At 44.8% G+C, this 20817-nt stretch overlaps 1 protein-coding gene across 1 annotated transcript in view; it reads left to right on the top strand.

Moving 5' to 3' along the window:
• The window catches only part of maml3 (mastermind-like transcriptional coactivator 3), a 454633-nt gene that overhangs the window by 253721 nt on the left and 180095 nt on the right, over positions 1-20817 (top strand). Inside the window, exon 2 of the mRNA XM_041175296.1 lies at positions 4658-6169. Coding sequence (XP_041031230.1) covers positions 4658-6169 — 1512 coding nt within the window. The remainder of the gene's footprint in view (positions 1-4657; positions 6170-20817) is intronic.

The raw sequence follows: 20817 nt of genomic DNA, 5'->3' as shown, positions 1-20817 counted from the left end.
CATTTCCTCAGTTGCTATTTTCCATTTACCTTTTCCTGTCCAGGTGCTCCTGCCCAGTTCCACCCCAGTGGTTGTAGCATGGCTGCTGAATTTCAGTGGGGCAGACTGCAGATGGCCTTGCACATTGAGCTTAAGCAGTCTGACCCTAAGCAGCCTGACTTTGGACTGCACCACCTCAGCATCAGATTGGGCTGGATGGCTGATAGGCAACAGCAAGGGCACTGGCAGAATGGCCATATTGCGCTCATCCTGAGAGAGGACAGCAGGTTTGTGCTCCACAGAGCCATGTCACTCACCCAGGGTGATGCCTCAGCAATCCTAGCAGTATGTTAAGGACAGAGTACTGTACTGCTGGGGAGACTCTGCAAGCCACTTTGCATACTGGTATCTGAGCCATGATGGAAGCCGTCTGAGCTTTCATGGCAGCAAGCTAACCCTGCATGGCTTCAGTCTGAACTTCCACTGCAGCACCCAAACAGCAGGTAGCTTCTGGTTTTGACGTAATGGAAGCAGAGACTTTAGCCATTAGGCACTGCTTGCCGGTTGGTCTGCCAGTGTTCTCATGTCGCTAGTTACCACTTTCACACTGGAGAGGGTGAGCTTCTAGCCCTGTGCCGAGGCCTATGTCAAGTTGATGTCCTCCATGCTCCTTGATATTGATCACAAGCTTTCTGTCAGGCCTGCCAGTGTACCAAAAGCATTTCATTGTGCATACATACCTATCAGCATTCTTCTGTAGCCCGTCCCATTGGACTCTACAGTAGAGCCTGTGTGTGACCTCGCCCTCTGATGAGCTGGCACATATCTATCCTTGCCCTCTGACCCAGATCAGGGATGAAGGGGAAATAGGATCTGAGAAAGAGGATTAGATATGAGCACACCATCATCTTCAGGGGTTTCAGTTCCATTACTAGCCGGGGCCTCAGTTATGACTATTCCAATCATGGAGAACACTGTTTCCTCCTTCGGGGTAAGGACATGCAGCCGTCCCTGACCACGCCCATTAGGTGTCGCTGCCTCTTGTTACATGTCACCTCGACCTGCAAGAGAGCGGCAAGTGTGCCACTGAGTATGGTGCTGTCTGTTTGGTGATGTGCTGGCAGGATGTGCAAACTGTGAGCTGTGGGTGTGAGGCTTTCAGAATTGTGGTCTACTCTGCATTGGGGAGACCAAACGCAGATTGGGTGATCACTTTGTGGAACACCTCTGCTCAGTTGCCATTTCATTGCCATACCCCACTTGCCTTTTCAATTCACCACCTTGCTCTCGTGCTCACATTTCTGTCTTCGACTGCTACAATATTCCAGTGAAGCTCAACACAAGCTGGAGGAACAGCGCCTCATCTTCTAATTAAGCACTTTACAACATTCTGGACTCAACATTGAGTTCAACAACTTCAGACCATGAACTCTGTCCACCATTTTGATTTTTTTTTTGCCAAGTGCTAGTCTATCTTGTTTTTGCTTTCAGACTGAGCTGACCTTTATTCTGCTATTAACAGCTGCTCTGGACCAATGCTTTGTTTCTTCACTGCAACCATTACTATTCCATTTGTCTTTTGTTCCATGACATCTTTGGTATTTAATCGCTGCTAGCCTCTAACCAATCCTTGACCTTCCCTTTTGTTCCACTTGCCCTTTCCCCCTTTTTTGACTGCATAATACCTATCACATTTCTACTTCTCTATTTCAGTTCTGAAGAAGAGTCATATTGGACTCAAAATGCTAACTCTGTTTCTCTCTCCATAGATGCTGCCTTAAATTTTCCAACACTTTCTGATTTTATGTCTCCAGCATCCTGCAGTAGTTTGCTTTTTATTTCAGAATTGCTAAATGTGTGAGGGTGAGGTGAAGCTATGAATGTTAGCCATGAAGCTATGAGTTGTGATTGATGGAGATGGTTGGCAGATAAGTGAAAAGGGAGACCTGTCCGAGGCTGATGGTTCAATTATAAGGATGTCATAACATTTGGGGATGAATTCATTCAGCTTGACCACACGTGTGAGGTCATTAAATGTCTTGTAGCGCTGCATCCAGGACCTTGGGGCCAAGCTGTTTGCATTAACCACTCCTTTTGCCTTCTGAGAGTTTGCTTGGAAGGTCTCCTGGCTCCCTGTGGCCAGAGGACATCCTTCCTTCTCTCTACCTCCTGCACCAAGAATCTAGTGGAGTGTCTGAGAATCTTGGAACAAGCTCTTTACCCTGTTGCACCCTTACTCACTCATCTTACGGGTCACATTCTCTTCCCCAAACATTTCAAGCGCTTGCTCCAGCCAAAGTGCATCTCCCCATTAAGAGGTTTGGGCTGGCTTTAAGTAGTGCAGACTAAGTGATGCTAGCCTTGCTTGAACTCGGGGCCCCCTGAGCTGACGCTACTATAATTTAAATTATAGGCAGCACAAAGTATGTGCAGGTGATTCCCACCTTGTTTTCGGGGACTATTGAATTTTGCCTCCTAGATGTTGTAGCAAGTAATTAATATTTGCATACAGGAAAGTATCCAGTGCAACCTTCTTTGTTCATGTAACTTCATGAAGAAAAAAAATAAACATTCAGGATCTATTTCCCTCCATTTCACAAATTCTAGCAAAAAGCAGTAGACCTGAGTATAACATAAGTAACGCCATACAGTCAACTTTTTAGCCAAAACAACCAAATGGCAGAATTTGAGAACTGTGGGAACCCAGGAGAGATGAGTTAAAAGTGAAGTGGAGGGGCAGGGATGGGGTGGAGAAATTAAAAATATGCTATTTTAATAAAAGCTGTGAAACCAAATAGTGAATGGAATTTCACATTTAGTTGGGAATCTTAAGAATATAGAATTTACATTTGCCCGAGATGATGAATATTTTGGATTAATTTACTGTAGCTGTTTCCACATAATGGCCCTGTTTAGAATGAATTCTGGTATTAAAATGACACTCCATGGAGAAATGTTCTGTTCTATTACTCAGAATCTGGTGGAACCACAGTCAAATGGCAAGAAAATAGGACAGTAATGCCTTTTGAAGGCTCAGTGCCCTGACAGGGTCTTCCCTCCTCCCACCCCTTCTGAGACAAATGCTATCTCCTTCTTCCTTACCAGCAATGTGCAAATGGTGATATTAGCAGAAGGCGAGGGTGGGGAGGGGTTGAGGCATGTGTGTGGGTAAAGGGTCCAAGTCCCTGGTGGATTTGCCGCCTTTCCACCCAGAGGTAATGCTACCTCTCGGAGCTGCCATTGTGACAGTGGGCCTCAGAGGTGTTGGTTACAGTTCTGATGTGCCACATGAAGGACAGTGCCTGGTAGCAGCCACCTCTACCCCCCACCAAGTCAGCCACAAATTCTTAGGGCAGAATTTTCTGCCTACCGGGCAGGTGGGCCCAACCCAATCTACGGCAGGCGGGAAGCCAATCCCTGCCGGAGAAGTGGGCCCCGCCACCATTTTAAGTGGGCGGGCCAATTAAGGCCCGTCCAGCATGACATCCACCAGGAAACGCTATGCATGCGCACGAAAGAGCGCACATCTCCCTGAGATTAAGTGCTGCCTCAGGGAGATCACTGACAGTTGTGAAAACATTAAAAATAGAGAAAAAAAAATCCTTAATGTGTCCCCCTCATGTGACAATGTCACACGAGTTGGGACATGTTCATAAATTTCACTAAAACTTTATTGAACTTTTTAAACCCTACATGAAACCTGTTCCCGCCGGTGGATGAGGTTTCATGGTTTTTCTATTCCCCGCCGAGGCTCCTGGCCTGTCCGCCAATCTTAAGGTTGGATGGGCAGGTCCTTTAATTGGCCTCAATTGGCCATTGACAGGTCGGTGGGCCCGCAGCTGATTTTGCTGCGCCCCCGCCTTCCTGAAAATTTAAATGGGACGGTTTGACATCGGGGGCGGGCCCTGCCCCCTGCTCACCAACAGCAAAATTCAGCCCTTCGAGAATAACATTAACCTAATTCGCCAGGCAGGAATCCCGTGGGGTCAACACCATCCAATATTACCTTCCAAATTGGAACAGATGTAAAACCAGCCTTGCATCTAGTCCCATCTATGTCCCACATCCTTAGTTTTTGAATACCCTAATTTCAGCTGTGGCCTTCAGTGTGGCATCACTACTGATCTACAGGGGAACAGAAGTTGACCGTTTAGCCCCTTGAGCCTGCTACACTATTCAAGGCTAATCTGCAAACTAATGCCATATACCCACCCTTAGTCTTCTTCTCTACTTTGAGTTCTGTCACTAGATCTTCTGGTGACGTCCCTGTTAAAGCATGGTTAGCTTCATCTTCGTTTGCATTGGCATCTTGCTTACGAGCCAGAATCTAACAGTTGTCCACCATGCATACTCAATGAACCAGTCCTGGAAAACAGCTCAGCTGAGCCAGGTATCAAGGGGGTGGCAGAAGGCCAGAATTCAACCTTCAAGAGAGGGATAAACCCTCTCTGCCCCATCTATTATAAAGTGGCCCTGGTTGAATATTCACTTGAGTTAGGCCAAATGACTTAAAGTCTCAATAAGATTAAAATGTTTTCCTGTTTCTCAGAATTTTACGGTAATGAGTTCAACTATATTTTGCTGATCATAAACTTGTAAGATAGAGAAATATGTTTTTGTTCTTAATGAGTTAAGAAGACAGCCTTAATAATTAAGTTTCTTTATCTTCTTCTTAAAGCTTCAAGAAACCGTAAAGAGGAAGCTTGAAGGCGCACGTTCACCACTAAATGGAGACCTGCAAAATGGGGTTTCTGACAGCAGCTTCTCTCCAAGTAGCAAGCGAGTCCGAAAAGAGGGACCTGGGTTAGACCAGAGCAACACCCTGTCTAATAAGATCCCCATGCCTTCAGTCTCTCCTCTGCACCAAATTGACATAAAGTCCTCGCTCCCAATACCAACCAGTGGAAATAATTCAACAGGCTTTGATGACATAAACAAAGAGGGCAGGCATCCAAGAGTGAATCTGCAGGCCAATGGCACCAGAGACGATGATGACTTCAACTTAATATTAACCAAGGAACTTAAACAAGAGCCAATTGATGATCCAAGTTGTATGGACTCATCTGACACTTCCCTTCTCCATCAGAATAAACTGTTTTCAGATATCAATCTTAATGAGCAAGAGTGGCAGGAGTTAATTGACGAGCTAACAAGCACAGTTCCGGAAGATGATATGCACGATCTATTTAATGAAGATTTTGACGAAAAGAAGGAGATGGAGGTTATTAGACCCACGTCACAGACCCCAGTCCCACCAGATAACACAAATATAAAGAGTGAGATGTGCCAGTCTCCTTTTAATCAGATGTCAATGGGATCTCCACAGGTTAGACCGTCTTCATCAGGCCCTCCATTTTCTAATGTCTCTACAGTCTCCAGTGTGTCCTCTGTGTCAAGTATTTCCTCACTTTCTGCTCCTGCCACTTCACCAGTAACTTCTGCAAGCCAACCCCAGCAGCAAACTCCAAATCAAAGTCAAGCACATGCAAGGTCTGGAAATGGCTTTTTGATGACTACATCCTCTGGGTCAGGCTCAGGACAGGGTCCAGGGCCAGGGCCAGGGCCAGGGTCTGGGCCAGGAACTTTACCATCAACTGGTTCTGATCTTTCTCGTGCTGAACAGTTAAAACAAATGGCAGCTCAGCAGCAACAAAGAGCTATGCTGTTACAGCAAAAGCAGCACACACAGCCGCACCAGCAGAATCAGACACCTAGCTGGTCACCTGCAGCTCCACCACACAGTCCCTTTGGAGGCCCCTTTAATCCAGACAAACCAAATAGCCCGATGATGTACCCACAGGCCTTTAATAACCAAAAGCCTATGGTGCCTACTATGACAAACAACCCTCAGAAGGCCATGAATAACTACCTCTCACAAAACCACATGAACATAATGAATCAACAGCCAAATACTATGGGGCAGACTTCTGTGAACAAACAGCCTATGCTTTCGTATGCTAACACTAAGCCACTGTCTCATTATAATATTGAGCCTGTGGGCCAGAGAATGACCCCGCCAATGGTTAATCAGAACAAAGCTCCCATGATGCCCTACTTGCCGCAACAGCAGCCACATGTTCAACCTCAGGCTTCTCATATTAGTGAGGAACAGAAGCGCTTGCTGTTAATGAAGCAGAAAGGACTACTACCCCAGACAATACCTTATGGAACACTGCCAAGCCATGGTTCGGTAAGTGAGAAGAGAAAATTGATTTTTTAATGTTGGCAATGTGGATGCTATTTCAGCCTGACTATTTCCTTTATATCAGTTCTTTCAAATTTATATGGTGTAAATTTGTGCACACTTCTGATCATTTGACTATGTGCAATATTTTAGTTGGTCTTCTATTAAATGGTGTGTGTATTTTTTTTTTAAGATTCATTGATTCCACCATCAGGGGGTCCTGATGAAAACTGACTCTCTGAGCCAGACTGAGTAATTCCTTGCTTCAGGCTTTACTTTGGAGGGCACTTTGTGTATTTTATGTTAAATAAGTAAATATGCTGAGAACAATTTGCCTTTACAAACTCTCAAAGACTAAGAGGTGTAACCAGGGAACAGTGTACGATTAAAGGTCTGCAGCAAAACGTAGATCTCACAGTTTGAAGTCTGATCTACTCACTTGTGTCCGTGTCTTGTTATTTCTCTCTGGCAGTAGCTGACTATTTTATCCTGCTTGTACTGTAGTGGGAATTCTGTGATGTTGGTTCCATTGGGTGGTGGGCAGTCGATTTACACCAAAGTACTGGTAGTGTTAGCTATATAAGGTACGATTCTGCAGCTAATAAAAGACATTAAGTATTATTGCAGCCAACAATATGATATTGGTAATATTGTAGTTTTTTTTCTGCTGCTATATTACAGAGCTGTTAATTATACAAAACAAGGGGCAGATATTTCCACTTGGCGTGCGAACTTATGACCGACGCGCTCAAGCCTGAAATAGTGCGTGGTGACGTTGGGTGAGCATCCTGACGTCATCGCTCACGGGCGCAATATTTCGGTCGGCAGGCACGCGCAAGAGTTGGCAGCATGCCCACCAACAACTACGAGGCCTATTCAGGCCATTAATTTATCAATTAAGTGCCATTTTTCGCTGCCCGTCCAACGTTATGGTTGGCGGGGGAATCAGCCAGGCGGCCTTTGCATTTTTTGAGGAAACCTCACCCACGGGCAGGAAGAGGTTTCTGTCATTGATTTTAAAAAAATGTTTTGACATAATTTTCATAATGTATATGTGCATGCGAGTGAGTCCTATGTGGGGACATTTTTCTCAGAATTTCGAAATCCTTATTTTTAATTTAAAAATTTTTCAAGTCCCTGAGGCAACCCTCTGCCTTCAGGGAGCTTTCATTGCACACTCCCCTGCACTTGCACAGACTTCAGCATTTGCCCCCCTCCTTCCCCCACCCCACCAGCGCTGAGCCTTTCAGGGCGCCTTTCACGCTAACTGGCTGTTAACTGGCATGAAATCGCAGTCGGGGGCCAATCGTGGGTGGCGGACCGTTTCCCGGCTGTTCCTGGGCCCACTGACCGCGCCTGCCCAATGACCCAAAAATCCTGCCCATGGAATATGTGAAAGACATTCAGCACACTCTATATTGCAGACTTACAACCTTGGTTGTTAAACCGGGGATATTGCAATAGTGCAAATAATGTGCACCGGATTTCACCATTGTGCTACCTATGTTAACCCTTTTATAACAAGAGCCTTTGATAGTGGTGATCAGGAAACTATAAGAAGCTTTTACACTTGAACAAATAAAATTATGTTTATGGAACCAAGCATGGCACAGAAGGAGGCCATTTGACCCTTTGTGTCCATGTACTGGCTCTTCGCTAGAATACTTCAAGATGAATCCCATTGCCCCACTCTCTCCCCATAGCCCTGTACCTTTACCTGCTGAAAATATTTATCCTTTAAAAGATGCATTGGTCTTTACACTTCAGTCACTGTCTGAAGATAGTAAATAAACGTATATGGGATTCTGGATGTACAGATGAAATGCATGAAAAATGAGTGACAGAGGCAAACACTCAGCAAATATGATGCGTGCCCTTTTGTGAGATTGTTAGTTGAGTGTGTTCCAGTCACCTCAAGATTTACACACAAACCCCTGAATAAAAGGAAAATCAAGAGAAATGAAATTTATACCAATATTTCTCATAACTAGCTGTAGTCTTGTCCAGTGTCCACAGTTACACTGCTTTTCAGGTATATTTTGAGTGCACACAGGTAAATATTTGAGTGGAGATACCTCACGTAGGTATCCTAGTTTTATTCCAATTGCGATCTCATGTCTGTACTTTCACCAAGCACCAGAAATACCTTCCCCAAAGGTATATAGGTATTAATCAAATCAAGGGGAAATAATGGAATGACATTTTTCTTCATTATCATATTAGCAACATAGAGAATGTCAGTGTCCAGCATTGCTGGGGCCAAATCAAACCATTTAAAAATTAAAAGACCCCAGCGAGTTGAATTGATTGCAATGGGGAGGTGGGGGCAGGCCATTGATTTACACCAATATACTAATGTTAATGCGAGATGTTGCAGAGACCGACTGCATTTTCCTGGCCCAAAAGAAGTTGTCGGTCTTAAGCAATTAGAGGAAACAGAGTTTTCAGCAGCATAGATTTTCCACCCTTCTCTCCACAGCTCTCAGGTGCAGGTGGATGGGAACCTGGCAGGAGTCCAGCCCAAAAATGTTAAATTTGGTTGACCCCAACATATTCACCAGAATCACCAGTGTTTTTGAATAATGGACACCTTCCATCAGTAACTGAATCAATACCCCATACTCAAGCCTGTATGAGTTTCATGGGCTACATTTGTTTCCTAGAATATCTGAAGTTTGTGGTATCTTTGGAACCCTATTTATATATCAATGGTTCCTAAAATATTTGTAATATGGATTTCACAGATTCCCCCTGACGTCATGGTCCCTGCACAATCTTTGAGGTTGAAATGCCTGTAGGTCTACTTTAAGGCCTGAACTAGGCATTATACATGAAGTGTGCACACTAACTGGGAGGCCAGATTGGAATTGGGACTAGGGTGTCATTGCTCTTTGGACAAGCTGCGAGTGCTTGTTGCACCTCTGTTGGCAGCACACACATTTTAATTAAATTGAATATTAGGCAAATGTGGACATTGCTAGCATTCCCAGTGTTTATTGCCCATCCCCAACTTCCTTAAAGAAGGCGGTGATGAGCTGCCTCCTTGAAACACTGCAGTCCATGTAGTGTAGTGTAGTTAGACTCGCAGTGCTGTTATGGAGGGAGTTCCAGGATTTTGACCTGGGAACGGTGAAGGAATATAGTTCCACTTCAGAATAGTGTGCAACTTGTGGGGAACTTGTAGATGGTGGTGTTCCCATGCATTTGTTGCCTTTGTCCTTCTAAGTGGTAGAGGTTGTGGGTTTGGAAGGTGCTGTTGAAGGAGGCCTGGCAAGTGGCTGTAGTGCATCTTATATATGGCACACATTGCTGCCAATGTGCGGCAGTGATGTAGGGAGTGAATGCTTAAGCTGGTGGACAGGGTGCTGATCAAGCGGGCTGCTTTGTCCTGGATGTCAAGCTTCTTGAGTGTTGTTAGAGTTCTACCCATCCAGGTGAGGAGTATTTCATACATTTTTGACTTCTGCCTTGCAGATGGGGGGGCAGGCTTTGGGGAGTCAGGAGGTGAGTTGCATACTGCAGAATTGCAGAATTCCCAATCTCTGACCTGCTCTTGTAACCACAGTATTTATATGGATGGTCCAGTTAAGTTTCTGGTCAATGGTAACTCCCCAGAATGTTGATGGTAGGGATTCAATGATAGTAATGCCTTTGAACGTCAAGAGGAGATGGTTAGATTCTCTCTTGTTGGAGATGATCATTGGCTGATATTTGTGTGACCGACCAAATCTTACTTCCACTTATGAGCCAAACCTGAATGTTGTCCAGGACTTACTGCATGTGGGCATTGCCCATTTCATTATGATGAATGAGCTGATAATGTTTGGGCCTAGGATACTACCCAAAGGAGTTCCTGCAGTGATGTCCTGGGACTGAGGTGATTGGCCTCCAACAACCACAGCCATCTTCCTTTGTGTTAAGTATGACTCCAGCCTCTCATAAGAGGATGGAGCGATTGGAATACTGTGGCATTAGAGGAGCACTCCTGGCTCCACAACAGTGAATTTTTAAAACATTCTTAAAGAAAATTTTACCCTCCACTGAATATTTCTGAATGTTCATCCCAATCCACTTTCAGCAAGGGGACCTAAAACAGTCATTACATCTTTCATCTATATACCTAGTGAAATCAACCCAGCGGCAGCTTGGAGGATTTTTGGACATACGTTGCCTATGGAACCTAGTTCCCAAAATTAAAACTGCACCTCAACGAAGTCCAATTCCTACCTATAAATCCATGATAGCTTGCCACAACGTTGTTTAGGTTACATTACTTTGTGCAATAACTGCTCATAGAAATCTCAATTCTAATACCTGTAGTCATACCCTGTGTCTCCCAACCGCCCGCTCCACCCTGCTTTCTGGTGACTGAGCCTAAATCAGAATGTCCTATTTGTGCCTTAGAAGCCTTGTGCCTTCGAACAAAGTCCATCACCAAGTCAGTAGACTTTCACCTCCATAACATCACCCGTCTGTGTCCCTGGCCAGAATTTTTCTGTCGGCGAGTTGGGGGCGGGGCCCGTTCGCTGATGCGAAAATGACGCGGGATGACTTCGGGAGGAACCCCCAACGTCATCCCGCCCCATTTAAAAATCAGGAAGGCAGGCAGACAGCGAAATCAGCCGTTTGCCCGCCGACCTGTCAATGACCAATTGAGGCCATTGAAGGATAATTAACCCAATTAAAGGACCTGCCCGTCCAACCTTAAGGCTGGCGGGCAGGCCAGGAGCCCCAGTGGGTTTCTGAAAATACATGAAACCTCATCCACTGGCGGAATGAGGCTTCATGTCTGTTTTTAAAAACTTTAATAAACTTTATGTAATATTTATTAACATGTCCCATCTCGCGTGACAGCGCTTAATCTCAGAGAGCAGTGCCCTCTTTCACACGCATGCAGCCTTAATTGGCCCACCCACTCAAAATGGCGGGCGGGGTCCGTTTCAGCGGTGGAGTTTGGCTGCCCGCCTGCCACCAAGCCAGTGGGGCCTGCCCGCCCATCGAGGGCTAAATTCTGCCCCCTGTCTCAGTTCATCTGGTGCTGAATACCTTTGTTACCCCTAAACCTGACTATTCAAATGTTCTTCTCACCAACCTCATTCTTCCATCTTTCACAAACGTGAACTCATCCAAAACTTTGCTGCTTGTATCCTAACTCACATCAACTCCTGCTCATCCAACAGCCCCATACTCACTGGCTTATAGGTCCTGGTCCAGTAACAGATTTTAAAATTCTCATTCATGTTTGAAATCCCTCGGCCTCTCCATCCCTACAAACATCTGAGATCTTTTTGCTCCTTCAGCTCAGACCTCTTGTGCATCCCTGATCTTAATCGCTCCACTAATGGTGGCCTTGCTTTCAGCTTCCTGGGTCCTATGCATTGGAATTCCCTGCCTCAACATCCCCCTTGAAATTGCTCCTTAAAATCTACCTCATTGACTCACCTGTCCTCATACCTCCTTTCATGGCTCTGTGTCAAATTTTGTGATATCACTCCTATGGAGCACCTTGGGATATTTTACAATGTCAAAAATGCTTTCTAGATGCAGGGTGTTGTTAATGTCTGCCATGGTATCCTATACTGTTGTCTGCAGTAATATCCTATGTATGCCATCCATTGATGCTCTATCCCAAAGCGGGTCCTTGGTCAGTATCTGCTGATGCTTCACCCGGAGCTGTTTTCTTGGCAGTTTGTGTCAATGGTGGTTTGTCATTGCCTTCCACTCTCAGGGTCAGGGCGAGGAGGCATGTCCCAAGTCTACCTCATTTAGAATGGGAATTGAATCCGTGCTATGGCGTTATTCTGAACCATGCAATAGCCATCTAGCCAACTGAACTAACCAGCTCCCACCTTCCACTAATGTCTGTAGCAATGCCCCACATTAACAGCTGTGGTGATATCCTGTGTTAATTGTTGTAATAATAACCAAACTAACGCCTGCAGTAAAAGTCTGTGTTTCTGCCTGAAGCATAGACCAATTTCTTTTTGAAAGTTATATTTGAATCTGCCTTCACCACCCGTGCAGGCAGCTTATTCCAGAACACAACTCGTTGCCTGATTTTAAAAAAATCCTCATCTTCCCTCCAGCTCTTTTGCCAATTACCTTAAATCTGTTACCTCTGGTTACCAGCTCCTATTTTTGTAAGCTGCCCCTCCATCTGAACAAAACTACAAGGACTGGTAAAAGCAACCAGTTCCATTATGTGCTTGGCGCACCTTGGAAGAACAGACGTAGTACTGTACTGTACTGTAACAGATATCTGGAAGGAGCTAAAAACAGGAAATAATCCAGGAGTCCAGCAGGATCATGAGCCACCAGAGTGACATCATCATCTCAACTTTAGATTGAATTTCTGTCTTTGTAATTTCCATTCTAAGAACCATATCTAGTTCAGCAATAAACAGTGAGGAGGATAGTAGCGGTGAGGCCAGCAAGCAAGTGTGGGGTGAGCGCAGTGGGATATCATCCCGCCCCCATTGCCCTGACCTCCTGGAATGGTCCCTGACACTAATATAAATTGATCAGGGGAGAGGGATGCAGGGGCTCATGTTCTGGGGAGGCAAGAGTGAAGTTGTGGCGGGGGAGGCAAAGGTTTTTTTGCGGATCTCAGAGGAGCATTTTTGTTCATCCTGGCACACAAGGAAACCTGTGAAAAAAAAATAAATTCACATTCTCTGCGCCCTTCTGGTCCCTGGTGCCAGTTCCCCTGATGAGACCGGCACCAGGCGCCAACCTCGCTGAAACCTGGTTAAAATGGCTTCAGGGTCTGAGTGAGGTGATCTTTTGTGCACAGCGACCCTCACCCAACAGGCCGAGTGCTACACCATTCTCATCAAGCACGAGGATTGGTTGAAATCAGGAGTCTGGTTTTGGCTAGCCAGGAGTTTCCTAAGGGTAAGTAAAATACTTTGATGGGAGGGGAAAAGATTAGTAGGGATGGGAGTTCCTAATGTGCTCGGGAAAAAGCCTCCTTCACCTCATTTGTCAATCAGTTTAAGGCTCACTGTCAGGCACCATGATGAACCCCCACCATGTTTACCTCTCAGCTGATCTTGAATGACTTACCTGTCTCTGAATTTCTTCCACATGGCTCTACCATGAAGTGAGGGTACTTGACACATTATAAAAAATATGCTACATGGATTTTGAGCACAAAGTACTTTTTTAGTCTATTAAGTGAAACAGTTTTTAATACCTCATGTAATGTCTGAAATAAACAGCTCCAGATTTCCACGTCATCTACAGAAAATGATCAATGACTGTCAGTACATTTAAAAGCTGAATTATATTTTGTAATGAACTGCAAATTATTTCTCAGTAAACTTGCAATAATGATGTTATGATTATTAATGATATGTTGTGGACCTTGCTGAAAATTAAGGACAGTGAATACACTGAAGGCTCAAAAAAACTGATTTTAAAAAATTGAATAAGCAGTTCAGTAAAATGAATCTGCATGTCATCAATCCCATGGGGGAGATTGAAGGCACTTAAACTCATGGCAAGGTGGGGCAGACTCAGGGACTTGGAGAACTAACATGCAGAGAGGGAGACGGTGGTGTGGTGGTAATATTACTGGACTAATAATCCAGAGGCCAAGGCTAATTCTCTGGGGGGACACGTGTCCAAATCCTACCGTGGCACATGGTGGAATTTAAATTCAATTAATAAATCTGGAATATAAAGTTAGTCTTGGTATTGGTGACCATGAAACCATCATTGATTATCATAAAAACCCATCTAGTTCACTAATGTCCTTTAGGGAAGGAAATCTAATGTCCTTACCTGGTCTGGCCCACAGATGACTCCAGACCCACGGCAATGTGGTTGACTTAACTGCCCTAAGAAATGGCGAGCAAGTCAATCAGTTCAAGGGAAATTAGGGATGGGCAACAAATACTGGTTTTGTCAAAACCTTGCCTCTCCCCAGATGTTGGGTTACCTGCATCAGCTGGGCTATTCTGGAGGGAGATGCAGTCACAAGAGGCCAGTTACAGAGCAACATCATTGGAGCCCCTTTCGGTATCTACGGTATTGAACCCCTTTTCATTTTATATTGACCAATATCACTACTTCATCATTTAACCATAAAAGACTACAAGCCAAGGCTATGCAACTTGTTCTCATAATTTAACCCTTTAAGCTCTGATATAATTCTGATGACCCTGCGGTGCACCCCTTCCAACGCCAATATATCTTACCTAAGGTGTATTGTCTGAAATTGAACACAGTGCTCTCAATGTGGTCTAATTAAAGCTCTGTGCAACTGAAGCTTCACCTCATCATTCTTATATTCCATCTCCTAAGGTAAAGACCAATATTCAGTTAGCCTTTTTGTATCTGTGTACCAGATTTTAGTGATTTGCGTCCCTGGAAACCCAAATTTCTTTGCTCCTTCACAGTTCCTAGGCCTGAATTTTCAGGATGGCAGGAGCTCAGCCCCCGCCATCCGACCCACTGAGTCCAGCAGGCCCGATGCCATTTCATGCTCTTAACGAGCATTGATTGGCATAAGGTGGGACTTCCGCCCATCACTGGCATTCAGATTGGCCAACAGCTCCCCAGTCTCTCCAAAAACAGCGCTGCAGTGGCCAGAAGAGGCACTGCATGGAGTTGCCTGGATGCATGGAGTTGCCTGGAACTAAGTGCCAGGAACCAGAAGGGAGGTGAGTGGCAGGGGTCCCAGGATGGGGAGGTCTGGGGGTTTGCAAGGGGGGCAATCGGGATCTTGGGGGTAGGCCGGGGGGGGGGGAGCAAGGTTCGGAGGTCACCAGGCCTTAAGGGGTGGGTGCCCTCAGTCAGAAGGGAGCTACTGATGGAGGTGCGCCACCACCTCCCCCCCCCCACCCACAATCGAACTCTGTTTGTTTTCGGGTTTGCCCCTCCATCTATCAACCGCCTGCCAGCCTGAAAATTGAGGCTGGGCAGGAATAGGCCCTTAAGTGGCCGTTAAATGCTCACTTAAGGGCCTTAATTTGGACAAGGGCAGGTTTCCTGTCTGAGGCCCTGCCTGCCCCAGTGTAAAATCTTCACCAAGTCAGGGCAAGCGAGATCATGGAGGGAATCCCACCCATGCAATTTCACGCTCCAACCCCCATCTCAGCACCCGGTGGTGGTGGTGGTGGTGGTGGTGGTGTTGGGGGGAGTGGGGGTGTGGGGGGGTTAGGGTTATTTTGTCTATTTATGTCCCTTGGTAGCTTTCTCCACACATCCACACAACTTAATGTAGCTCCTATCTTGATGTCATCTCCAAATCTCAGTATAGAACATTCCATTTATACAGATCACTAATAAAAACTGAGGTCCCTTTACAGATCTCTGGGGAGCACCACTTGTTACATCCCACCAATCAGTACATTTTCTTTATCCTATCTCCCTGCCTCCCATCACCCAACTAATTAATTACCAGCCCATATCCAAAGGTTACAGTTCCACTTTTGCTAATAATTTCTTGTACGAAAGATTGTAGAAAGCGAGTAGTTACGATTGGAATGCACTGCCTGAGAGCATGGTGAAGGCAGATTCAATCGCAGCTTTCAAAAGAGAATTGGACAATTACCTGAAGAGAAAAACATTTGTAGGTTTAGGGGAAAAACAGGTGGACTGGAATGAAGTGAAGGACTCTTGTGAAAGAGAGCCAGCATGGACACAGTAGGCCAAATGGCCTCCTTCTGTGCTGTAGCCAATCTGTGATTCGACTCTGGAAGTACATACAGACAATATCCATAGATACTCCACTATCCACCATGCCAATACCTTCTCAGAAAATTAAACTAGTTTACTTGGACATGACCTATCTTTCACACAGTCATTTGTCCCTCCTTGATCAGCTGATACTTGTCCAAGTGATCAGTCACTCTTACTCCGATGATAGATTTCAGTAATATTCCAGAACTGAAGTTAAAATGATAGGTCTTAGTTACCTGGTTTCTCCCTCCTTCTCTCCCTCCCAGAGGACAATAATCTAATCACAAGATTCAGACAGCTGACATAATTTAAATCAGTGTTTCTCAATTCTTTCAGGACAGCCCCATCATGGCCTCTCATGCTTCACTGAATTTATTGTTTAGTAAGGTCATGGTGTCCCTCCCCCCACTCACCCCGAATTCCTGTAAAAAAATAAGATACTTGTTTTTCTTATATTACAACAGTGACTGCACTTCAAAAAACAGCTCATTGGCTGCAAAAGCACTTAGCAACATTAGGAGACTGTGAAAGGCACTGTTCATTTTTTTCTTTTTCTTGATGCTGTACTGTTTGTTGAAATTCCTCATTTCTTCCACTGTTTTTCTCTGGCATGAATTAAGTTTGCTTTATTTCTACCAATCACAGACCCAATCTCCATGCGTCCCATTCTCACATTTCTGCATCTGGCTTACATCGTGCTTGCTGCCCCTTTTCTGTTTGTGTGTTTTTCCCTCTCGGACTTTAATCTTCAACGTAATCACCGATAATCTTTACTTCTTCTCTGTTGTCTACGCTGCTTCTCTTTCCCTCCAACTCCTCCAGCGCTATCACCAGTGGGAAACACTGGTTTAAATTATGTCAGCTGTCTGATTCTTGTGTTTAGGTTATCCTCCCCTGGGAGGGGGAGAGAGAGAGAAGGAGAAACAGTCTGCTGCCAGAGAATCTGCACTTTTTAACCAGGTCCTGTGTAATTGTCTAACTTGCTATTCAGATAGCCAACAATTGTGAATGCTGCAGGTTCATATGAGCAAGAGGCAGTAGATATTTGGCAGGGAAAAGAGGTCAAGATGGTGAGGAAATCTGGACTCCATCCTTTGTTGTGCTGGACTCCATTCTTTGTTGTGCTCCACCTTTCTGTCATGCACCAGCCCAGTGGGCTGGGGTTGGAAACCCGAAGCCTGGTTCATTGCTGTGCCCCAAACCTGTGCCAAGTCTGCATTGCTAACATGACACTATTTTGAAATGGAAAGCCGCTAACTGGACTAGAGGCAAGCTTGACACCCAATTAGTGGCACCAGGCGCTGCATGGAGGCAGGGACTAGTTCTAGATTGCAATGCTCAAGGGCAGACTGTAGCCAGAGCAGGGCTTGTCATTGCCTTGCAGAATGGAGCAGATAGGAGAGCAGTGGGCTAGCAGCATCTGCAGTGCATACAAGTGGTCAAACGGTTAGTAAGAAGTTAATTGACCTGATCAGTTTGAATCACCCTATTTTTTCTTTTACTTTTATTCATCAGCCACATCACATAAGTGGCTTCCCGCATTCTCCTGAGGGCTGAGCACTTGCGTGCACCAGATCGTTCGCTTTTTTTGGTCTCTAATTTCAAAATTTCCTTCTGGCTTTCCCCAGTCCATTAACCGGCTCCTCCAGGAACTTAACAGACTGTTAATTGGAGGCAGGCGGGTTGCCGATTCCACCCCATACCCCTCCTGTCTTTGAAAATAGCAATGCATTCCTGAGCCATTGGAACACTGACCCACCATCTGAGAGAACAGTTTTGAAAGCACACCCAAGCCCAACCTTGTCCACGTGGGTGTTTGAAAATCAAACCCCTTTTATTTAAATTTGAGTGTACTGCCTCATAATAACAGAGACAAAAACAAAAAAACTGCGGATGCTGGAAATCCAAAACAAAAACAAAAACAGAATTACCTGGAAAAACTCAGCAGGTCTGGCAGCATCGGCGGAGAAGAAAAGAGTTGACGTTTCGAGTCCTCATGACCCTTCGACAGAACTTGAGTTCGAGTCCAACTCGAATTCAAGTTCTGTCGAAGGGTCATGAGGACTCGAAACGTCAACTCTTTTCTTCTCCGCCGATGCTGCCAGACCTGCTGAGTTTTTCCAGGTAATTCTGTTTTTGTTTTTGCCTCATAATAACACCCAGATATCTAACATTACCTGTGTGCTACAACTGAGGGGTCCTCACCACACCCTAAATCCTCAGGTTTTACTACTGTTAAGTACAGTTCTATTCTCTAACTACAGTATTGTATTCTCTCCACAAGGTAATAAAATTCCCTTTGCTGGTGTTGTGTTCCGCCTGTGGAGTCCACAATTCCTGATGGACATTTGATTTGTTTGGGATAACTAATTTGAAGCCGACAGTAATTTATTGGTGCCACATGATCAGTGAATCAGGATTTTACAGTCATTCTGAGGCTGGAGATCTGGCTTGGCTTGCCATTCTGCGTTACACTGAAAAACAGTCATCTCCTTACTACATCAGGCTGCTTTATATGTTGTAGCAGTTATAATTTTTACATCAGGTTGGACAGACACTCTTGATATAAACAGTATTACTCATCATCCCTCATTGCTCATGCAAGTTGATCACACATGTCGAGACTTGTGGCACTGATATGTTGGCTGCTTGTGTCGTGATTTTGGTTGGGACTCTCCCAGGGAGGATTTTAAGGCAGGGTACTTATGCGACGCGAAATCTTTGGCTGCATTAGGGGCCCAGCAACATGCAGAGCATCAGAAGCCCTCACGCTAGATTTCACATTGACATGTAAATAAGGGCGGATGATGCACTAGCTGGCTTGCTGCAGAGCCTAACGAGCGCTAATAATAATGTCAGGATGTGGAATCAATCAAACTGACATGAAATGCAATGGATAGCAACTGGATACTAAAGTAAGGTGATGCACAGGCTTCATATGCTAGGCTAAAGCTTTGCAATTCAGACCCCTTACTTTATCTCTTTCACTGTTGATATTCCTACTATTATTTTTTCTTCTGCTTCATCCACTGAAAAAATAATGACAGTATTAAAGGGTTATGGATTTTATGTCCCCCGCTTGATTTTGGATAGTTTAATTCCTGTATTTCATAACTGTCTCTCCCTGGAAGGAAGGAAAAAGCAATTTCACTATACTTTTTGATGAATTTATTGTAACTGTTTGCCTGACAGCCCATTTTATTGTAATTTTTTTTGGGGGGGGAGCAGGGTGTGGCTGGGAAAAATGAAACAGGTGATTATTTTCACTGAACTGATCATATAAAGCCTCTTCCCAGATAAACAAGCACCCCACTATCCACTGCCACCCCCTCTTTCTTCCTAATCACACAACACAGGCAAGCCACTATTTCATAGTCTTTTCAATTGATTCCCACAAACATGAGAGAAACCACAGTATGGACTGCAGAAGTTCCCCATCAGCTCAGTAATTTGTATTCATGATTTCAAGGCTTTATTGTTAAAACCCACTAATTTAACTATGCAAAAAAAACCATAAGGAATGCCTGCACGCTTTCAAAATATATCCCCAAGGAATGAGCAACTTAAGGGTTAGTTCCACAGCTTTTATGGAGGGAAAAACATCAGTCAGGGTTCCCATGCATGAACATCAGGTGAGACAAGGATTGGACTAGCCTCCAGAGATGCTTCCTGTGGTGGAATAGCACTCTAACCTTTTAGTTGAGGCTTATTCATTAAACATGGTGAATTACGTAGAGCATGTGAGGGAAACGTACCCCAGTAAGGGGTATGAGCCTTTGGCAGAAGGGAGGGAGAAAATGATCGAGGGGAAGGGAACAGAAAAAATAAATTAATTTGTGGGTTAAGAGTGGTGACACAAATGTAATATACTGTGAGAGACTTAATGGATAAAGGTAGTGGTAAGCAGTCATTAGTTTAGCCTGAGGCTGATCTCAGTATTAAACCTGTACCTTTTACCTACCCTTCTTCCCTCCCCTCTGCAAAGCAAATCTCTTAAACTCTGGGTTTTTGCTTCTCAAATATTGGCACTTACAGCTGTGGGATGAGACACATGAAGTGTATATTTTCCTGCACTTAACACCAAAATGAAGCAAATTAAGATAATTAAAAACTACATGCATCTGTCAGTGGTGTTTACCTGTACTTTCTGCTGTACTCAATCTGAGTGGAAAGAATTCTGGTGAAGCGATTCCACAGGCGATTTTTAAAATCCGAACGGTAGGATCATCACTGAAACCATTCGGAAGCTGAGCCCTTGTCGTGATTGGCAACTCAGGGGCAGTCTAAGCTCTCTTTTGTATCCATCTTGTGTGAATGTGGTTCAAATTCAATTCCAAATTCAACTCTGTCACGTGGATCTGCCTTCTTGGCACTATAGCACATGTTCTTTTCACTATAAAGGAGATGGGGGAGGGGAGCTGAGGGCTGGGCTAATTCTTGTGCCTACCTTTGATCTGTGCTATTGGTTCCCAAGTGGGAAACTACATAAATGGAAACACTGCTGACTGTACTGGGCACCTAAATGCCAAGGGTCTAGAATCTGCAGTTGTGTATGGCCCTCTGAAATAGAAGATCAGCCATTATCTCATTGAATGACAGAGGGGACTTGACGGGCTGAATGCCTACCCCTGCTCCTATTTCTTATGTTCTTATGGTCTTCTTTCTGCTTTATTTGGATAGAAATATGGGAATATAAGTACATGGGGCTGTTGACAATGCTGCTATGCTGACTGTATGTTCTGCCTAATAATGATTAGATTTTCCATCGTCATGATCCTGCCTCCTACACGGCAGTGCCCGCCAACACTATTTTTATTTGACGGAGGTGGGAATGGTCTGGAATCAGAAGGGCAGAGACAGGCCAATGCCGAGACATTTGGGTAAAAGGCCCAGAGAGACTGGCTCAGTTCTGGAGATGAGTGGGAGGCCCCGAACCCTCAAACCCAAACCTCCTTCACTCTCCTTAC

This window comes from Carcharodon carcharias, chromosome 1 (assembly GCF_017639515.1).
Source record: "Carcharodon carcharias isolate sCarCar2 chromosome 1, sCarCar2.pri, whole genome shotgun sequence".
Lineage (NCBI taxonomy): Eukaryota > Metazoa > Chordata > Chondrichthyes > Lamniformes > Lamnidae > Carcharodon > Carcharodon carcharias.
This window is presented reverse-complemented; position numbering and strand designations above follow the sequence as displayed.